The sequence below is a fragment of the Podarcis liolepis genome (genome assembly GCF_965112155.1).
Source record: "Podarcis liolepis genome assembly, chromosome: 13".
NCBI classification, from domain to species: domain Eukaryota; kingdom Metazoa; phylum Chordata; class Lepidosauria; order Squamata; family Lacertidae; genus Podarcis; species Podarcis liolepis.
The window spans coordinates 1644789-1666498 of record NC_139573.1 but is presented as its reverse complement, the minus strand read 5'-3'; the positions used below and the strand labels follow the sequence as shown (position 1 = coordinate 1666498).

At 57.9% G+C, this 21710-nt stretch overlaps 2 protein-coding genes across 2 annotated transcripts; both read left to right on the top strand.

Annotated features, from left to right (window-relative positions):
* The first annotated feature begins 1384 nt into the window (after positions 1-1384).
* PCOLCE (procollagen C-endopeptidase enhancer) lies at positions 1385-11613 on the top strand. The gene is made up of 9 exons (XM_083472728.1): positions 1385-1563; positions 2334-2442; positions 2783-3044; positions 5352-5476; positions 5725-5861; positions 7591-7865; positions 9299-9370; positions 10009-10179; positions 11274-11613. The coding sequence occupies exons 1-9, from the start codon at positions 1481-1483 to the stop codon at positions 11432-11434; spliced, it is 1395 nt and encodes a 464-aa protein (XP_083328854.1). The 5' UTR covers positions 1385-1480; the 3' UTR covers positions 11435-11613.
* A 4818-nt stretch (positions 11614-16431) lies between these two features.
* Positions 16432-18317, top strand: LOC310692153 (membrane progestin receptor epsilon-like). The gene has a single exon (XM_083472778.1). The coding sequence runs from the start codon at positions 17017-17019 to the stop codon at positions 18145-18147; it is 1131 nt and encodes a 376-aa protein (XP_083328904.1). The 5' UTR covers positions 16432-17016; the 3' UTR covers positions 18148-18317.
* The last annotated feature ends 3393 nt before the right edge of the window (positions 18318-21710 follow it).

The following is a 21710-nucleotide window of genomic DNA, read 5'->3' as shown; positions in this document are numbered from 1 at the left end:
TGTCTCCCTCCCTCTCTCCACCCCCCCCCCCGCAGCCGCCCCTCTCTCACCAGCTGCTGCCTCCTCCTCCTGTCCGTCCGCCCTCCCCTCTCCCGATTGGTCCAACTGCTTCCTATTCTGGCCCCCTGGTGGGCGGGGCTCTCCCTTTCCCGCTTTTCTATTGGTCAGGCGCCTCCATTGATCGCTGCCGCCGCCTTCCTGTCGTGGCAACGAAGCCACGCCCACCCGGCCCTGATTGGCGGGAGCTTCCTATGACGCCACACACAGAGGGCGGAGGTTCCCTCAGACGGGGGTCGCCCATCTGAAAGAGTCTTCGGGCGCCTCCATTGGGCGTAATTAATGATAGTAATTATTATTATTATTAATGATATTAAGCGACCGGAAAACTCCATAATTATTTGATCATTAATAATAATAATAATAATAATAATAATAATAATAATAATAATAATAATAATAATAATATAGTAAATCATGCTTTTGCACTGAAACTCTCCTCCTTGGGTGTTTTTAAGCAGAAAATTTAAACCACCTGCTGCCCGGGATCTGTAGCGGCGATCCCTGCATCGCAGGGGGTTGGATTGGATGACCCCTGGGTGTCCCTCATTCAACTCTACAGTCCTAAGATCCTAGTATTCTACTCTTCTTGTTCCAAAATGAATTTAACTCCGAGCTAGATAATATTATTGTATTATCTCTTATTTTAATTGACAAATGATAGATTTTTTTAAAAAGATATCTTGGCGAAGGAAGATTATATAACAATCTTATATTTTAAAAATGAAAGATGAATTAGTCACGAATGCACGTCTGAGCGGGCATCTTGTATGTCTCTCTCCTTTTGCAATTACACCCCAAGTTCCACCCCCCAGGGCGCTCTAGGTCCTGGTACGACAGGCTCTAACCACTAGGGCGCCACTGTCTCTTTCCGACTCCCAAAGAAACGCCCCTCGCAGCATCCTTCGGGGTCCCGCTGGCGCCGCGTGGGCTTCGCTGCTGGAGGAGAGGAGCGCCAGACCCCCGGGCTCCCCTTCCCTCCTGGGGCTGCGGCTGCGGGTCCGAAACTGCCGCGCGATCTCGGGGGCGCCCTTCTCACGACGCGTGTCGTGTTGCCTTCCCCACTCGGAGGCAGGAGGTCGCTGCTGGGACCCCCAGGCGGGAGGGAAGGGCGCCCCTTCGGGATCTGCTTTGGGGGGCTTCCCAAAAGAGACCCCCGCGTGGCCCCTGGAGTTCAGGGGGGCACGGAGCCTTCCCCGCCCTGCGGGGCTCGTGGGAATCTTTTCCCCCGGAGCGGAGCGCGCTCTGCACATGCTCCTCTGCCCGGCCGTGGCTCTCCGCCCGCCCCCTCGGCCCCACCCCGCCGCCTGGCTCCCCCCACCGGCTCCCCATAAGCAGGAGGCGGCGCTGCTGGGACGCCACTCCGTCCCCGTCTCGCCGCCCGCCCCGTCCAGCTCAGGGAAGCGCCCCGAAAGCGACGACGATGGCGCCCCACTTCTCCCTCCTGCTGCTCGCCCTCCTGCCGCTGGCCCGGGCCCAGGACCCCCCCGCTGGAAACACCACCAGGTACCTGCGCGCGCCCCCCCCGACCCGTCTCATCTGCCAGCCCCCCATCCCAAGAAATACCCCCAAGATCGGGGCTGGAGGGTGACTTTGCGCCATAGATGCCCCCTTCCCTGTTCCACATCCTGGGGGTGCTTGCGGGGGAGGGGGCTGCTGCTGCCGCTGCGCCCCCCCCCCCAAGTTTTGGGTCCGTCCGCGGCACATCTGGAAGGGTTTAGGCGAGACGCGGCTGGTCGGGCTGCCAGGAGCCGGGATGAGCCAAGCGGATTCCCGGAATTCTTGGACGGGGTGTCAGGAGAGCTACTGGGAACGGGGGCGGGCGGGGGGGGGTGGGACGGCGGCTCTGGGTCAGGGGCAGAGAGGCTGGGAGGAGGGGGCGCCCACAGCCCCGCCGCCCGCCCCCTTCTTGGCCCAGGGCTGTCTAGGAAAGGGGGCAGGACATGTGCTTGGCATGCAGAAGGGCGCCTCCAAGTAGGGCCCCGTCTGAAATCCTGGAGAGCCGCTGCTGCCAGCCTGAGCTGGATGGATGAAGGAAGAAGCTTCTTGACGCCAGGGGCTCTTTAACTCCCAGACCCCTAGTGGAACGGACTCCCTCGGAAGATGGCAGGCTCTCCTTCACTGGAAGTTTCAAAGCAGAGTTGGAGTTGGGGATTCTTCCTGCATTGCAGCGGGTTGGGATGGATGACCTTTGGGGGCCCCGTCCAACTCCTTGGTTCTGTGGGGCATGTCTTGTCCCCCCTGCCTCTCTCAACGCTTCTCCCTCTCCCTTCCAGACCCATCTTCCTCTGCGGGGGCGACCACACTGGCGACAACGGCTACATCGCCAGCGAGGGCTTCCCCAGCCACTACCCTCCCAGCAAGACCTGCGTCTGGACCATCACGGTGACTCTCCCTTGGGGCGGGGGTCCTGGGCAGGGGGTGGGGGGACACGCAGTTAGGTACCCCTGCTCCAGCTCCCACCAGTTGCTGACCATTGGCAATGGCTAGGTTGCCCGACGTCTCCCAGTGCGTTTCCTGGCCGGGGGATGATTCGAACCCTGATCCTATTGCGCAGGTGTGGCGCTGAATTAAGGCCACGCAAGGGGAACTTCCTCCTGCAGCTATTTCAGATTTTATTTTCCCCGAAGTGTGGGTGCCAGTCTCCTTTCTCCAGGGGTGCCCCTGATTCTGCCAGCCTGCCCACCCCCTGGCATCTGACAGCCCCTTTGCCCCCCATGCCCAGGTTCCAGAAGGGCAGGTGGTGATGCTCTCCTTCCGGGTCTTTGACATGGAGCCGGACCCCGTCTGCCGCTACGACTACCTGGAGGTCTACAACGGGCACTCGGCCGTGGAGGGTCAACGCCTGGGCCGTTTCTGCGGCACGTTCCGGCCCGGAGCGGTCCTCAGCACCAGCAACCGGATGCTGCTGCGGATGGTGTCCGACGAGGGCACCGGAGGGAGGGGCTTCCTGGTGTGGTTCAGCGGGGGGCTCCCCCACGTCGACGGTAAGGGACCCCGCTTGCAGCGGATGGTGGCTTTGGGGCTGGCGGGAGTTATAGTTCCAAACTTCTGGCGGCTGCCAGGTTGGCCGAACTTACCCACAATTCCTCTGGCAAATTACCCAGGATCCTTTGGGCCCCCATGCTGAGAACAAGGAGATTTTGTTTCCCCATCAAGCCAAGATTGTATATTTAATAGTCAGGGAAACAAAGTCCTGAGATTGTGAGTCGCGCTGAGATCATGATGATGATCAGTTGAGGGATGTTTAGCCAGGAGAAGGGGAGGCCGGAAGGTGATACTAGAGCTATCTTCAGAAATCTGAAGGTCTGCCCCATGGAAGATGCAGCAAGCTTGCTTTCTGCTGCTCCGGAGGGTAGGACCCGAACCCATGACTTCAAGTAACAAGAAGGGAGATTGCGACTCCACATCAGGAAGAACTTTCTAATGGCAAGAGCCATTTGTCAGTGGAACAAACTCCCTCGGAAGGTGGGGAAATCTCCTTCCTTGGGGGTTTTTAAGCAGAGGGTGGGGGGCCACCTGTCCTATATAATAATAATAATAATAATAATAATAATAATAATAATAATAATAAATTTTATTTATACCCCGCCCTCCCCAGCCAGAGCGGCTAACACCAATAAAATTACAGTAAAATCATAATAGGAAAAACAACAACACCAATTTTAAAATGCAATTTAAAATGCAGCCTCATTTTAAAAGTAGCCCATAGATCAATATATGATCTAGCTGAGATCCCTGGCATTGCAGGGGGTTGGACTGGAGGACCCTTGGGAGAAGCTCTGCCAACTATGACTCATTATTTGCTAACTCCTTATTTTGGGACCACAGATGACTTTTGAAATTAACGTTGCACAGAAACCCCCAAGAAGCAGCCAGCAATGGGCTCCTAGGAGGACCGGATCTCAAATACTAATTTAACAACCGTTAGGCTGACAAATAGCTTGCAGGGGGCGGTGTTTTGGGAGAGGAGCGTTTGCCAGCTGGAATGTTCAAAGCGTGAGAGGGGACTGCTGTGGATCACAACAAGCATTTGACCTTTGACCTCAAGTAAAAAGGATCCGGCAGGGAGAGTTTTAGGCCGAACCAGCTGCTGATGACCTGGGGTGGCACGAGGAAAGGGTAGGGGGGCGGTCAGGTCTCTCGCACCCCCTTTCCTCCCCCCCCCGCCCCATCCCAACGCACAGGACCTTTTTCCAGGGCGCCCAATGGGACGAGGAAAAGGGGGTGCCCATCATATAGACTCCTGGGGGTTCTGGGAGCCGTGGGACTATTGGGACGGTGAGTATGAGACCCGCAGTGGCAGCTGCAGAGACCCCCTCCTGCCCCTCCAAGGAGGGCAAGGCCTGGGCTTGGCTTGGCTTCTTGGGGGGTGGGCAAGGGTGGGCAGGGGGTGCCTTGCTGCTTTTGGAAGCCCATAGTCAGGAGGGTTGTGGGGGGTCCTCTGCTCAAGGGGGAGACCCCATCCCGGGTCCTCAGGAGGGGCTGGAAGTATGGGGTGGAAGAGACGGACGCCCCTCCAAATAAAATTCTCATTCCCTCCCCGCCTTTCTCTGCCTGCTGGCCCGGGCGATGCCAGTCTCTTCCTCCCATTCCTGGTCCTTCTGCAACCAGTCATTAGTGCGGTCTCCCAAATTGCTGTTTTCGCCCTGCGGTTCTGCTCCCTTTGGGGGCCTCTCTCTCCGCCCCCCTGGACTGTTTGCAGAGCAAACAAGCATTCAGACCATAAGACGCCAGACCAGCTTTGATTGCACCCCCCCAGTAAAATAAAAACACCCCCTTCCTTTCCTGAAACCCCCCATCCATCCCGTTGGGTCTTTGATCCCTGCCCCTTCAAAGCCCTCGCTGGCTGCAGGACAGGCCTGGCCTCTGAATTGGGCTTAGTTAGGGGGCTCTTCTGGGGGGGGGTGTAGAATATTGGCTGGCATGCGGCACGTGGGTAGAGGTTTGCGCAGGAATGGCCGGCCTGAGGGTGTGCAGGGGTTTTGCCTGCTTGCACATGGGCATGCGGGCACGATCCCTCACGGGAGGGCACACTTGAGCCCCCTTCCTCTGTGGGTTCAAAAGGTTGGGTGTGAGCCCACCTTGTGCTCACGGCTCCCAGAGGCTCTGCACGTGTTGGGGGGTGGCATGGGTCCCCGTGGGGTCTGTGTGCACGCTTGCAGCTGGCGACCCAGAAGTTTTCCTGTGTGCCACCTCGAGAGACGAGGGCCACAATGCGTTTCTGAGCATCCCTGGCCTGGCCCGTTCCGCTGACCCCCTTGGCGGCCCTGCCCCTCTTTCTCTCTTTGCAGAGCACCAGTTCTGTGGGGGGAAGCTGGAAAAACCCCAGGGCACCCTCAAGACCCCCAACTGGCCTGAGAGCGACTACCCGCCCGGCATCAGCTGCTCTTGGCACATCATTGCCCCAAAGGACAAGGTAAGGCTGCTCGCTTGTCCCCTTAGCCGCATCACAGGGGGTTGGGCTGGATGACCTTGGGGGGTCCCTTTCAGCTCGGCAGTTCTGTGTTTCTTGCCGGCTTCCTCCGGCGGGGCCTCTCTTCCTAGGGCGGTGGGTGGGGTGGCATCCAGCAACCACCTTCGTTCTCTGCCCGGAAAGCTTATGAGTCAGGTCAGGCCCACCGGCGCAACGGGAGCTGATTCCCTCTCCTTTCCCCCCTGGCTCAGGTGATTGTCTTGACCTTCGGGAAGTTTGACGTGGAGCCCGACACCTACTGTCGCTACGACTACGTGGCCGTTTTCAACGGCGGAGACCGAGACGACTCCAGGCGCATTGGCAAGTTCTGTGGGGACGAATCGCCCAGGTGAGGCTTTGCAGCGCGCAAATTTCCCTTTCTGTCGCGACTGGAGCACGTTGGCAGCCAGCTTAAGGGTGGTTGCAGTCCCCTGTTGCTTCAGCGTGTCTCCTCTTTGGGATGCTTCTTTGAAATATAGGATTGTAGGGTAGGGAGGGACCCCTGAGGTCATCCAGCCCAACCCCCTGCCCTGCAGGAATCGCAACAGAAGCACCCGCAACACGCCAAGCTCTGCTCAAAAACCTCCAAGGAAGGGGAGTCCGTTTCGTGCTCATCTCAAGATCCCCAGAGCATTTCAGTGACAAATGCATGTCCCTCGTCCTCTTGGGGCTCAGTATAACAACCTTGCGGGGGAGTCTGCCCCGTTGGGGGGTTTCTAGCTCTCTGGACCCCCTGCCCTCCGTGACCCTTCCCCGTCGTTTCTGGAGAGTTCACAGCAAGCTTTTTCATCAGGGGGCCGCTCCACTGTCCCTCAGACCTTGTGGGGGGCCGGACTATATTTTGAAAAATATGAATACCCTGCAAGCCGGTCCCACAGCTGCAGCCCATTGTCTGAGGCCAGGTCGGTGGGCAGGCTGCGCATACAGAGCACCAGGCAGGCGGCGCGCAGCTCACCCTCCAGCTGCTCCAGCGCGGCTGCCGAGCATGCCACCAGCAGCAGCGCCAACCCGGGCACCAGGGGTGGGGCCAGCAGGAGCGCCAAACTCCGGCTGAAGCTCCACGACACCCCCGTCATGATGGAAGTCAGTCCCTGCACAGAGAGGGGTCCGCAGCGTGTGGGGACTGACCGAGCGGGCAGCAGGGTCCGTGGGCCAGATTTATGAGCCTGGGGGGCCGCATCCGGCCCCTGGGCCTTGGTTTGCCAACCCCTGGTTTACACCCACATATAAGGACCTCCCACTGGCTCTCTCCCTTCCCCAGGTCATTCCCATGTCCTCTAAGACCAAGCATTCCCTTTCGCCTGCTTTGGCAAATAATCTCTCTCCCCCATCGCCTTGGGCCTCCCTGAACTGCCCCTGGCCTCACTGGGCCTCCTTCTACGACTCCTCCATTTAATTTCTTGGTCTATTTCATCGTCTTCGTAAGAACATCAGCAGAGCCTGCCGCTTCGAGCCCATCTAGCTCAGCATCCTGTTCCTATGGGCAGGATCCGAGCGCAAGAGCAACGCTCTCCCTTCCTGCGATTTACAGGAACTGGCACTCGGGTGTCTAAACTGCCACTCTGGCTAGGAGCCATCCCTCGCCCTCTCCTCCTCCTCGAATTTGCCTCCATCTCTTTTAAAGCCACCGTCTCTGTGTTCATCCCTGGGGGAGAGATCCCTTCTGAACCGGCTTTCCCCCAACCTGGGCAGCTCAGTTAGTTAGCGGACAGGGGGGCTATGATGCCAAGGCCACAGGTTCGATCCCTGTATGCGGGTAGCGGAATATTTCTGCCTTGCAGCGGGTTGGGCTGGATGACCCTCGGGGTCCCTTCCAAGTCTACAATTCAAGGAATCCTGGTTCCTCCCAAATCCAAGCCCCTCGTCTTGACACACCATCTTCTCCTGCCCGCCTTGAGGCCACCAAGCCTCACCTGCCTGCCTGGTCCTCTGCGTGGAACCAGAAGCATCTCAGAGACAGAGGAGGTTTTTGCCATCACAGCTGGCAACCTAAATGTGGCTTCCAGGACGTTAGAGTGGGGCCAGGGAGGGACTTCTCTGCTCTTCTCATCCCCTTCCCTCTCCCTGCGGTCATCTAGCACCGTCTCCTCAAATGGCAATGAACTGCTGGTCCAGTTCGTCTCGGATCTCAGCGTGACGGCCGACGGTTTCTCGGCTTCCTACGTCTTCAAGAGCCCCGGCGAGACGGTGGACAAAGGCGTCTCTCAGCCCACCGGACGCGTCTTCCCGGGCTCCAAACCAGCCCAGCCGGGCAGGAAGCCAGCGGCCCCCAAGTCCAAGCCGGCACCGCGCCCCAGACCGACCGCCAGGCCCCGCCCCAGCCCCACACGGCCCACGGCACCACCTGCCACAGGTAAGAGGCATCTGCGGACGGGATCACCGCGGTGTCTGTGTGTCAGGATCCGGCCAGAGCTTCCTTTGGCCCACGGTGGCCAAATAACCCTCAGGACCTCGGGGTCGAGGTAGACTGCCTCTGGAGGCTCCATAAGGACACTGGAAGAGCCTGGCTGCCGGATCAGGCCCAAAGTGGCTCATCTAGTCCAGTGTCCTCACAGTTGTGAAACCCGCAAGCAGGATCGGAGCACAAGGCCAATCCCCTCTAAGCCCAGCTTGGCAAACAATCCATAGAAATCCCCCTTGAAATCCGGTTAAATAATATTTGGAATGTGGCTCTGCCGGAACGCCTCTGTCGTCACAGAAAGCACCTCAGGGGTCGGCACTCTGGGTGAGACTTCGCCCCAATTCTTTTCCTTTATAAATATCGATAATGCATGAATAACTGCACTGCTTGTGTACTGCAAACCCTCCCAGTGTCCCTATTTTCCAGGGACAGCCCCAGATTCACAGAAGCTGTCCCAGGTTCCTGATATGATCCCTGAATATTCTGATTTTCCTTGGATACGCTGTCCCTATTTTACTTGGATCAATGTTGGAAGCTATGCATACTGTGTACTGCATGTGAAACTTAATAAGAATGCAGCGCTGGGCAAGTTGCTGTAGGAATATGTTCTTGGATTTGCAGGGAAAACAATAAATGGGGGGGGGGGGAAGCCCCCTTCTACTCCATGGATTTGTCTCATCTTCTTTGGAAGCCATCCAAGATGGTCGCCATCCCTGCCTACTGTGGCAGGGAGTTCCGCAGTTTAACTTTCTTTTATCGGTCCTGAATGTCCCAGCATTCCGTTGCATTGGATGTCCATGATTTCCAGTGCTATGAGAGAGGGAGAAAAACTTTCCTTTCCACACTTTCTCCCTGCCTGGCATAATTTTTATAAGTTTCTATCGTGTCGCCTCTTGTTCACGTTTTCTCCAAGCTAAAAAGCCCCACTGTCCATGGTCTGCAGCAGGCCAGGCTCCCCTGCGGCTACCAGGCCTCTCTCCTGGGATGTGTTATTTGTAAAATAAATATAGTTTTATTGATTTCCAATATATAACAATGACCCCCCCAAAAAGAGGGAGAAGGATACAAAAAAGAAAATCCCCGTTTCTTCCCCTCCAGGACAGATCAATCTAGTTTATTTGCCAGAGTCCAATCTGGCTTTGGTAGTTGCCATTCTTCAGACTTATCCGTAAAGTATTTCCACAAAATTGTCCACATCCTTTATATTATGCAATGCATAATGTGCGTTCTGAATGCCCAAGCAGGAAGCAAGGTAAAAGTTTCCTAAGCTGCCCTGCTGCAGGTGACGTTGAGGACGTGCTCCTGAGCATGTGCAGAGTGCTGGTTGGAGGGTTTGTCTCAATTCTACTCTTCCCCTCCATTTCTCCCCCCCCACCACCACCCAGGTGAGATCACCTGCCCAGACAAGTGCCGCCGGACAGGAACGCTCCAGAGCAACTTCTGCGCCAGCGATTTTGGTGAGCCCTTTAGGAAAGTGGGAGGGGGCATCGTAGAATCATGATGAAAAGGGACCCCCAAAGGTCATCTATTCCAACCCCCATTTGAACAGGTGCAGGGGGGGCAAAGTGGGGAAATGTGCACACCCTCGTTCTGCCAGCTCCTGGGAATGAAACTGGGCAGCCGGGAGGAGGGGGGCAGAAGAGAAGTGGCTGGGGGTGAGCTGTCAATCAGAATGAGCCCCAAATGTCCCTGGAGTCAGACCCCATAGCCTCTTAGATCAGTGGTCCTGCCCTCTGGGGGGGGTGGAATTACATAGGGGGTGCGAAGAGGCAAGCGGGCAGCAGGGGGGCGCTTGAGGTGCCAATGACTATCAAGTTTTGGTCATCAGTTTTATGGAGTTAATTAGTTTTAACTGGGTTTTGAACGAATGTGTGGTTAATTGCAAGTGTTTTGATAAGTCGGGTGCAGCAAACTGCTGTTCTGAATAATGCCTTTTATAGCATTTTGGGTAGGGGGCAATGGGAACGAGATCCTGGGACGAAGGGGGTGGGGGTCCTCCAAGAATTTTTGGGAACCACCGGCTGCTCTGCCTCAAACCTGGGAGGGGTCCTCCTCCGTTCTGGCAGCCCCTCACCCTCCAACGCCGCTTTTGCAGTGATCTCTGGGACAGTGAAGACGGCCGTGCGAGGGGCAGGGAACAAGGTCACCATCACCGTCGCCCTCGCAAATACGTACAAGGCAGGAGCCCTGAGCCTCCCCGCCGAGGGCAGCGCAGCCACCCTTCGCTTCGAGGCCCCCTGCCGGCAGTGCCCCATCCTCAAGAAAGGTGAGAGACCCCCACACTCACCCCTCACGTGTCCTTTCACCCCCCACACCAGCTCCTTCCGCTGTTTCCTTACGCAAACTGTGCAGAGGGGCGAGAGAGCTCCTTGAGATCATACAACTGTAGGGTGGGACCCCCGAGGGTCATCCAGTCCAGCCCCCGCCACGCCTTCAGGAATCACTGCTAGAGAAGGCCTGGCAGATGCCCAGCCAACCTTTGCTTAAAAGCCTCCAAGCTAGGAGAAACCACCACCTTGTGAGGCCGTTCTAACCCTGTGTTTAGTGGGAATCTCCTTCCTTGCAATTTGGAGGTGTGGGTTCAAGTCTTACCCTGTGGGGCAGCAGGAAACGAGTGGGCTCCGTCTTCCACACGCGGCGGAGACGTCCCTCTGCCATCAGTTCTGGGCCTACGCGAAGGGGCTCCCACCCAGCCAGCCAGCTGAGGCCCACCCTGCCTCCTCTCCCAGGGGCTCCATGTATTATAGTCATACCTCGGGTTACAGACGCTTCAGGTTGCGCATTTTTGGGTTACGGACGCGCCGAAAACCGGAAGTACTGGAACGGGTTACTTCCAGGTTTCGGCGCACGGGCAGAAGCGCGAAATTGTGCTTTACGCATGCGCAGAAGAGCCGAATCGCAACCCGCACATGCGCAGACACGGCGCTGCTTGTGGTGGACGCTGTGGGTTGTGAATGTGCCTCCCGCAAGGATCACGTTCTCAACCCAAGTGTCCACTGTATTTGAAATATACTCGGAGTCGAGTGGATTTCATGCTCTTTATTCAGTTTATAGTGGTGAGGAGGAATGGAAATTCCCCCAGAATGTCTGCTTTATATACATTATTTACACAATGAGCCCCACGTGATTGGCTAATTCCGGGATTCTCCTGTAGGCCAATCAGGTTGCGGATTCCCTTCCGCCTGGAGCTGGATTGGGTGGCTCCTGAGGACCAATCAGGCTGCTGCATTCTGGGTCCTATTGTTCTAGGACCAATCAGACTGCTGCATTCTGAATCCTATTGTTCTAGGACCAATCAGACTGCTGCAGTTTAGATCCTATTCAACTCAGTACATAACACCATTCCTTTTCCCCTTGCAGGTGCCAACTACGTCTTCATGGGCAAAGTTGGCGCAGACGGGAACGGGCAGCTCCCCCCCACCAGCTTCGTGGTGCCCTTCCGCCAACCGCAGCACAAGATCCTCACCAACCTCGCCAAGCGCCCCTGCACCGCCCCGCCAGCTGCCAGGAACAGGACCTGAGCCTGCGCTGCCACGTCTCCCTTACGGACAGAGCCACCCCGGGGGTGCCCAGCAGCACCCGCCTCCATATAGCCAATGAACGGGGGAGGGGAGGGGACATGTACCCGCACACCGCCCTGCGCTTGTGTTTGGGGAGGTCTGAGTGTTAAACGCAAGTCTCTCTTAAATGTATTTTTACATATCTGCTTCCGTATTTCTCCGTGTTGGAATGGCGAGAATCCACGTTCCCTCATTCTCTTTGGTGCCGGGAACCCCTTGATGCCTGACCCTCACCCACCCAGGAGCTTGGGGGTCACATACGGAGCACTCATAAGCCCTCTGCCTTGGTCTGTGGGGCAAGCAGGGTGGCACAGCGACTCGGGAGCCTGCTCCTGCGGCGGGTGGATTCTCTGGCGTGCTTGTGTTAGCAAGGGGTGCACAATTCATGAAATCGTAGGATTGTAGAATTGGGACCCCAAGGGTCATCCAGTCCAGCCCACTGCAATGCAGGAATGCAGTTATTAGTTGGGGGTCGGACACAGTAGGGAGGATGGCTAAGCTCTCATCCCTGTTAAAAAAAAGGTAAAGGGACCCCTGCCCATTAGGTCCAGTCGTGACCGACTCTGGGTTGCGGTGCTCATTTCGTTTTATTGGCCGAGGGAGCCGGCGTACAGCTTCCGGGTCATGTGGCCAGCAGGACTAAGCCGCTTCTGGCAAACCAGAGCAGCTCACGGAAACGCCATTTACCTTCCCGCTGGAGTGGTACCTATTTATCTACTTGCACTTTGACGTGCTTTCGAACTGCTAGGTTGGCAGGAGCAGGGACTGAGCAACGGGAGCTCACCACTGTGAAGTAATAGCTCCAAGGGAAACGCATGAGGGAATCAGAAGTGCCAGGCTGCCCAAAGGGGGCCCAGCGTCCTGTTTTCACAGGGGCCAACCAAATGCCCATCATGGGAAGCCTGCAAGCAGGATTCGAACGCAAGAGCCGCTCTCCCCACTCCTGCTGTTACCAGCTACTGGCATTCAGAAACATCTCTGCCTCCAGCTGTGGGAGCAAGGCTCAGCCATCTGGGCTAGAAGCCATTGTTAGCTCCCTCCTCTGTGAATTTGTCCAGTCCTCTGCCCTGTGTGAGGTGTGACAGATGCAAAGGTGCAAAGCCCTCGATGGAAGCCCCAAACTCCCAACCTCTGGAGGGGGCAAAAGCTGCTCTTTGGGCAACGGGAGACGGGGCAACGAGAAGCCCCACCACCTTGCATACAGCAGCTGCTGGCGACGTCTGCTTTCCAGAGGAAAGAGCAGATTAAGTTTCCACCCACGCGGGCGCAGAGCGGGCCAAGGGGAAACCGCAAAGCTCTGCCACATCACTTGAGTTGCGAGGGCGGCCAACTCCCCCTGGGAGAGGAGCTGGGGGTGGGGAGGAAGGCGGAATATGGGGCGCAGGCAAAGGGGGAGAGAGCACCCTCCAGACGGGGTTTGGAGCCAGGACCCCAGGCCAGGCCTGCGCAAGACGTCTCCTCCTGGCTGCAAAAACCTCTTGGCCCGTCTCCAAGCCTTGCAGAGGAAGCAGGCCGCCTGGCTCCCAGCCGGCCTGCTCTGCGCCTTGCAAGTTGCAAGCGCTTCTGGGTTGCCGCTGCGAAATGAGGGGAAGGGGCGTAGCTCAGTGGGTAGAGCAGGTGGAGAGATGCTCCCTGCCTAAAAGGAACATCGCAGAGAGCTGCTGCTGCTGCTGCCAGCTGGTGTGGACAATACTGAGATGAATAGACCAATGGTCTGACTACAAAGCACCTTCTAAAGCAGCTGCTCCTCCCATGGGGGAAGCATGAGGCAAGAATTTAGAGATTTTGGAGTTGGAAGAGACCCAAGGGTTTCCTGCAGTGCAAGAGTCACAGCGCCAGAACCCCTGACAAGTGGCCATTCGGCCTCTGCTTCAAAGCCACCAGGAAAGGCGAGTCCGCCATCTTTCCACTGTCAAATGGCTTCTAAAGTTCTTCCTGAGGTTTAGTCGGAATCTCCCTTCCTGCAGTGTGAAGCCGTGGCTTCGGGTCCTGCGCTCCGGAGCAGCCGAAAACAAGCCTGCTCCATCTTCCACGGGACAGCCCTTCAGCTATTTGAAGGTGGCTCTCATATCTCCTCCTCTTTTCCAGGCTAAACACACCCAGTTCCCTTAACCGTTCCTCACAAGGCTTGGTTTCCAGGCCCTGATCATCCTGGCGCCTTCCTCTGCACACTTTCCGGCTTGTCAATCTCCTCCTTAAACTGGGGTGCCCAGAACTGGATACAGGACTCCAAGAATAGTCTGACGGAGGCAGAATAGAGTGGTACTGCAACTTCTCTCCATCGGCCACTTCTGTTGATGCCGCCTAGAATAGCATTAGCTTTTTTTGCTGCTGCATCACAAAGCATGGATACCCACCCAGCGACCACCGTTGCCTCCCTGATCTCCCACCTTTCCCCCCCAAAGATCTCAAGGTCCTTCTCCCTCTCCTCATTTAGTCTCCACAACGACCCTGCGAGGCAGCGTGACGGGCCTTCAAGGTCACACCCAATGAGCTTTGTGGAGAAGTTGAGGCGGGTGCTGAACCCTGACCTCTCTCCCAGGCCAATACTATGACCACAACTCTAGCCCTACGCTATTCCTGTTCTGGGAAAGCACGAGATCCCTACTCTCAGGGTTGTGGGTTCGAGTCCCACGTTGGGCCAAAGGGTACTGCACGGCAGGGGGTTGGACTAGATGACCCTCGTGGTCCCTTCCAACGCTACTATAATTCTACCTGTTCTAATCTACTGGGACCACAGGCACCACCTTGATGAGGGAACCCAGGCGTCCTGGCTCCTCCTCTTCCTCCCCGCCCCGTTTCATTGCCGCTTCCAGCTCTCCATCATCATCACCTGCCTTCCAATTTAGGTCTTCTCAGGTGGTGCCTGTTTGCAAAGTGGGTCGTGGGCGCCGCCTTGTGTCTTCAAGCGGGACTGCGGGGGAAAGGGAGGTTTCGTTGCAGAGAAAGCGCCTGGCCTTCCCCTCTCGCCGCCCCCCCCGCCTGTCCCCGAGCGACCCCCGAGCCAGGCCTGGGAGGAGCAGGTGGCCACGTCCGTCTGCAAGGTCGGGCCGTCCCTTCCTTGCGCCGGGACCCGAAGTCCTCCGTGGGAGATGTGCCTAAAAATAGCCCGGAGGAGATGGGCAGGAGAGACGCGGTGGGGCAGGCCAGGCTGATATCCCCGCGGCCCCACAGCAAGGGAGCCCTGCAGTCGCTAGATCGGATCGAAGTGGAGGGGGGAATCTAGTCCAGCATCCACTTCTCACGGTGACCGCTAGAAAGAAGTCTAGCGAGGGTAGAGATAATAATAATAATAATAATAATAATAATAATAATAATAATAATAATAATACCCCGCCCATCTGGGCGGCTTCCAGCAAAATATTACAATACAACAATTCATCAAACATGAAAAGCTTCCCTAAACAGGGCTGCCTTCAGATGTCTTCTAAAAGTCAGACAGTTGTTTATTTCCTTGACATCTGGTGGGAGGGCGTTCCGCAGGACGGGCGCCACCAACGAGAAGGCCCTCTGCCTGGTTCCACAGAGACCTCACCTCCTCGTGGGATTGGCACCGCGATGCCCTTTCAAATGCCCGTCTAAGCCAGGGCCCGTCACCGTTGCACTTCAGGGCAGCCCACAAGCTCTGGAAGCACCTGGTCGGCCGCCGTGAGAACCGGAGGATTCCCTAGATGACCCGGACTGCCATTTTATGGGCCTGACCCAGCTGCTGCTGGGGCTCTTCTTGCGCGTTTCCTTGGCTCGTACTATCCATGGCGGTTCCTCGGTTGCCCGAGGGTGGCAAAGGCATCTGAGAAAGGCGTAGCCGTGGGGTTCCCAGCGGAGGCACGAGGACGTGGGCCAGCTTGTTGACTCTGGGAAAGACCCCGCAGTAGCACCCATGTGCCCTGGTGCGAGGGGGCCCAAAGCTCTCGCGCTGAACCCCACGAGCAGAGGTGGGGAGAGCTTTCCCAAGACCCGGAGGCGCCTCCACCCTGAGCGCACAGTCTCTGCCTGGCGGGTGGCGCAGCGCCTCGCCCTCCGCCTCTTTCTCTCGGTCTGCACCGAAGACGCAGCTCCGGAGGAGGATGTGGGGAGGTCCTCGCCACCCATGGCTTCTGCCCTCTTCTTGCCCCATCGAGGCTGCGGAGGCTCTCACCCTTCCCGCGCATCCCAGGGACCCACGGAGCTCTCTGGGGCCTCCACGCTGCAGCCCTAACCCGGCCCCACTTCCGCCCACCTTGCTTGTGGCTCGGATATCCCTCCTTTCCCCCCAGGCTCCAGGTGGCGACGTGCCTGGTTCTCCTCGCCCCCCATTCAGTCCCCACAACAGCCCCGCGAGGCAGGTACGGGGGGCTGAGAGAAGGCAGGACCGCCCCCCCCCAAGGTCACACCCAGGGAGAGATGCGCGCCTTGAGCTCCTTGCGCGCAGGAGGCCAGGCTGGCTCGGGGCTCTGTTGTTCCTGCTGGGGATATTGGTAATTTCTTTTCAAAAGTTCCCCCTTCCGTTGGCCTTGCAGAAGTTTCAAACCCAGGTCGGAATGAGAGAGTCGGAAAGGAGCAAGGGGTCATTTAGTCCAACCCTGCAATGCAGAGAAGCTTCACCCAATATGGGGCTGGAACCCACAAACCACAGTCTATTATTATCCGTTAACCTCGCCCCAAACAGCTGCCCTGCCCTCCGCCACTTTGGGTCCCCCCCCCGCCGCCGTTTGCTCCGTTCCTTTTCTTCCTCCGTGGGTTGGAGAGGGGCGCCCAGCGACTTGGGGCAGCAGGGCGCACGGTTGGCGGAGACGGCACCTGCCGCCTTGCGCCTCGCCTGCGCGGATGCGGGCCGGGGCGGGGCTTGGACCCGGGCCTGGGGCGGCGGGAGGGAGATAAAAGCAGCGCCTTGGCCGCGCGCCCTCCTGCGGATCCCGGCAAGGGCGCCCGCGCCAGCCCACGACGCCCAGCAACCCGGCCGCGTCGCCGGCTCCCGCGCTCTGGCGGCAGCAAGACGCGGCGGGGCCCGCGCCCGCAGGCCAGCTCCCGGTTGCCGATTTACGCCGGTGGAAGAGGGAGGCTTGGAAGAAGAGCCCCCCCCCGTGATTTTAGCAGGTATTTTTATGTAGGACGTCGTTGCGCTCTACAAGACGGAGGGGACGCCTGCCAATGCATCTCTGCAGTCTCCGCAGATTTTAAGCCGCAGTCATTCTGTGGGCTCCCCCTCCCCAGCCCCCCCCCACTCCACTGGGGCAGATGGCGGAGCGGAGGCAGGCTCTCCATGGCAACCGCTAAAGCAGCCGCATCCTCGCCGCCCCCCTCCCCAGCCAAAGGCGGCAGCAGCTCCGCCTTTGCAATCTGCGCTCTCCCTCTCCTCTTGCTTCCCGCACCCAGCATCGCCGAGGGTGGCGGGGACCTGGAGTGACAGGCCGGGAGGCGTGGGGCTGGGTGCTCCGCTGAGCGAACCCCCTTCTGCAGTGTCTCCTTCCGTGGCCAGAGAAGCCGGAGCTCCAGGCTGGGGCTGACTCCCCACTCCTGCCCCCTATAGCCGCTGCGAAGGGACAAGGTCAGCAGGGGCACCCATGGGCAGGGGGCCCCAGATGCCCCTTGCCCCCGGCAAGGGAGGAGGCCTGCTCCTGCGCTGGAGCGAAGTGCCCCCCAGCATGACTGAGAGCTTCATCCTGAGCGGCTACCGCTGCCCGGGCTACACCTTTGCCCAGTGCCTGGTCTCGGCCTTCCGGCCCACCAATGAGACGGGCAACTTCTGGACACACTTCCTGGCCGTCTTTGTCTTCGCCTTCCACTTCCTGGAGCAGTTCTGGGGCGAGGGCCCCGCGGTGCCCCAAGGCCCTCTGGACCCCTTCTACTACCCGCTCTGGAGCTACTTCCTGGGGGTCTGTGGCCTGCTGGTGGCGAGCAGCATGGCGCACCTCTTCAACTCCATGTCGCTGGTCATCCGGGAGATCTGCTTCTACATCGACTACGGCACCATCAGCGCCTACACCGTGGGCTCCTCCTTGGCCTACTTCTACTACATCCACCCCAGGGGAGGCGGATCTCCACCACCACCGCTACCAGGCACCGGCAACGTCTCCTCTCCCAGCGCCTGGCCCAGCTGGGAGGGTGCTGGCTGGCTCTCTGTCTTGGCGGGCCAGGTGGGCACGTGGTTTGAGGCCCTCTATGTGCCCAGCGCTTGCCTGATCGCTCTCTTCTGCACCCTGGCCTGCTGCAGCACCCGCCACCAGTGGCCGCGCTACCGCTACCTCATCCGCACGCTGGTCTTCCTGCTGCCCTTTGGGGTGGTCTCCATCCCCGTCTTCCGCAAGCTGTGGTGGGGCGGGGGCGGTGCTGCCGGCGGGCACGGCACGGGCCGCTTCTTCCTGCGCCACTGCTTCTGGCTCCTGGCCTCCGGGATCTTCAACGTCAGCAAGATCCCCGAGCGCTTCAGCCCGGGGAAGTTCGACATCTGGGGCCACAGCCACCAGTGGTTCCACTGCTGCACCTTCATGAGCATCCTGGACGAGCTGCACATGATCCGGGGGGAGATCCGTGAGCTGGGCGCCGGGCTGCCCCTGCTGCCCAGGGCACCCACTTTCCTCTCCACCTTTGGCGTGATGCTGCTGCTGCTGACACTGCTCGCCAGCATCGTGGGCTGGTTTGGGCTCAGGGCTTACGCCAGCCACCAGCGGAGCAAGGCCAGCAAAGGGGACTGAGGCGCACCGGCTCATTTGCATGGCTTCTGGGCGAGGCGCAAGGGATGCCACGCACTCCTGCTGAAAACTGGAAAACACTCGCTGTGTCTATCACTCCCACTGGATTTAACTCTGGGGTGGGGAGGGGGAACGGAGAAGCTTGAAATAAAAGGAAGATGTGACTTGAACCACATTAGGTGTCCCTTGCAGATAACGCCGTGCCGTTTCTTGGACCTGGCAAACAGGATCTTGGGGGAGCTGGGCAGGTGCAACTGGAAAGGCCAGAGATTGTGGGCTGCCGGGTTTATTTTTCCTACAGGCAAATTCAAAGTCCTGCAGGGGTAGTTTTCCATTCTTCTGCCTGCTGGGAGAGGTGTCAGGCAGCAATCCTGTGTCAGTCCGGGGTGGGAGGTGCTGTCTGGGAAGCAGCTGGGGTGGTAAACTTGGGGGTCTGGATCTTTAGGGTGGCCAGGGAAGGAGCGGCGGCAGCCTCCTGGCCAGGTATGAAGGCTGACAACTCTTGGCTCTGCTTTCGGTCCTCCCTGGCCCAACTCCTGCCGGGAGCCAGAATCGCAGGGGTCCCAAGTTCTCAGCCTACCTGCTTATGGAAGTCTGGAGTCTAAGGTCTTGAACTCGCTCCCCCAAGAGGAAGTGATGGCCTCCAAGTTGGATGGCTTTAAAGGAGGATTAGAGAACAGGGAAGAGAGGGCGACTAGCTATGAGGACTATGTTTCGCTTCCACAGTCAGAGGCAGCAAGGCTTCCAAAGAGGAGGTGCTGGAAACCGCAGGAGGGGAGAGTGGTTCTTGCTGGTTTCCCATTGGGGCATCTGGGGGGGGCTGTGAGAGCAGGATACTGCACCACGTGGGCCATTCACCTGATCCAGCAGGCTCTTCTTATGGAGGTGGCCTGGCTGGCAACAACTCGCTTGGGTGCTTAGAGGGCTATCGGGTGCATCTAATTTTTGTACTTTACCCCAGTCTCTGCACTCTTGCAAGACAAGTAACAACAGCAGCAGCAGCAGCAGCGGCGGCTGCATAAATGATTTCAGAAGCCTCTCCTGACCTAGGGGCCCTGCCCCACCTGCCCCAGCCTCTCCAGAGCAGGGTATCTCTCTGATTCTGACACCTGCCCGAGTCCCAGGCTCAGAGCAACTTCAGAAAAGGTTCCGCTCATCCCTAAATATATTCCATCTGCACGTGAAGCTGTGTTGAGTTTAAGGGCGCAAAAATAGTTTTGCTTTGTTTGTTTTTTAATGTGTGCGGACGTGGGGAAGCAGCAGCAGCAAAAATAGCCCCAGTGGAAACTTCAGCTGCTGCCTCCAAAGGCCAGCTCCCAGGGTGGTGTGGTGGGGGGGTCACTCTGCAGGATGGAAAAGTTGGGGGGGATGAGCTCTGCCTCTCCCTGTTCTTTTGGGCACAAAAGGCGCTTTCCCTCTTTCTTTCTTTCTCTACCTCCCCACACAACATATCCCCAACAAGTGCTGGGATAAATTAAGGTCACTGCAGTGCTGGACTTCAGCTGCTGGTAGCAGGGAGAGAAAGCAGGCAGGGCAAAGGGCAGCAACAGGGCCTGCAGTTTCTGTATTAAACTGGGCGGGGGGCAGGGGGCAGCAGAAGCATTGTACCACCCCGCTGTGTCCCACAGCACCCAGTTTATCCAACTAGTTTATCTCCCCATCCCATCCGTCTCTGGTTTGAGTGGCTAAATTTCCGAAAGTGGGTTTTCTTTGCTGGTGGGGCTTGTCTGAGAAATGAGCAGAGAGGGAGGGAGGGAGGAGGTGGCCTCCTGGTCTCTCAAAGCCCTACGCTTCATGCTCTGATCCTTCCTCAGGAGCCTCCTCCTTCAACCCCCCCCCCAGCTGCCCCAAGGGGAACTGGTTTCCTGGCAAGGGATTATTTGCATCTCAGAGTCCAAACAGTAGCCTGCCGGGAGCCCTGACTGCAGGCGAGGCAGCAGGGCTCACCCTCTGCCCACAGCCAGCATTGCAAATCCTCCACACGGGGCTTGTCACCCCAAAACACGTTGCAAGTGTGAAAAGGTCCAGCTCTCACCTAGAGAACCAGACCTTGCTGTTAGCAGACAGGGTCCAGGGCTCTGATAACACTATACTGAGTGAAAACAGTATATAATTTGAGATCATATGAAGAGTAATCCCCCGCCCCCCCAAAAAAACTTGCGCAGAGTCCCTTTCTTCCCCCACCATATAGCCATGGTGGTCTCTACTAGGCTTTTGCTCCTTCTTGGCTCAGTTCAGGAGCCAGTGGAACTCACTCCCACAAGAGGCAGTCACATACACGGCTTTAAAAGAGGATTAGACAAAAGGAGAAGGAGAAGGCAGTCCATGGCCACAAGCCATGATGGCTGCGCTCCAAGGTCAGAGGCAGCCATGCTTCTGAATGCCGGGAGGGGGGAGCTTTTGTGCTCAGCTCCAGTTTGCATCTGGTTGGCCCTTGTGAGGACAGGAGGCGGGACTGGCCAGGCTCTCTTTGGACCCAGCAGGCTCTTAGATGTCCTTATGGCAGCCAGCCAGCCAGCCAGCCAGCCAGCCAGGGTGGGGTACAAATAAATAATAATAATAATAATAATAATAATAATAATAATAATAATAATTCTCCCCTGCCTTCATGAGCTGAACTGTGTTCCCCTCTGGGGGACTCCAAGGCAGCGGCAAAACACTGCCTGGCCCCACACTGCCCAGCTGGCCTTGACTTCTGCTGCAAGCCTCCTGGTGGCTCCTCCAGAGTAGTCCTGGGGCAAGCTGGCTGAGCAGCGCCACTTGCATGAGGAGAAGAAGGAAGGGAAAGTGACTGCGGGGCAAGCTTGAGAGGTAGGGGAGAAGAGGACAGGAAAGAGGCGGTGAAGTCAAGAGTTGCACCTGCGTGGATCTAGAGCAAAAGCAGTCGCTGCACTGCGCCTTGGGATTGGGAAATGCAGAGCCTGAAGAATGAGGAAGCAGAGGCGCCCCTGGCTGGGCTGGATACAAGGCAGCTTTCGCTGTCCCTCTGCCATCACTCTACCTCCCCAATCGCAGCTCAGGCCTCTGGTAGAACGAAGGCAGCCAAGACAGGCCATGAGCCAAACCTGCCAAGGCTGTTCTGCGGCTCTCGCCCCTCACATCTCCGCCAGGCCTTCCAGGTTGCCCCTCATAGAATCACAGAGCTGGAATCATCTATTCCAACCCCCTGCGGTGCAGGAATTCACCTTTTCCCAGATGCTGGGGAGATAAGAAGACTTGGGAAGGCAGCAGCAGCTGGCAGCCATTTTTTGCCCAGGCCAGGCTTGCTCCCTGGGGTTGGGGTAGCTTAGTCATTAGAGACTCTTAATCACTGGGCAAAAGCTTCCTGCATTGCAGGGGGTTGGGCTAGATGACCGTTAGGGTCCCTTCCAGCTCTATGGTACTATGAGAGCAGAGTTTCTGTGAGGCCACCAGAGCAGACAGGGGCGAGCTAAGTGGCTGATGCATGGAAAATTGGCCCAGGACAGCTGAGACCAGCATTCAGGCCCTTTGCCGGAAGCTCCTGAAGTGGTTCGGGGAAAGAGAGAGAGAGAGAGGAACACTCCCCACATCCCACCAAGCCTCCA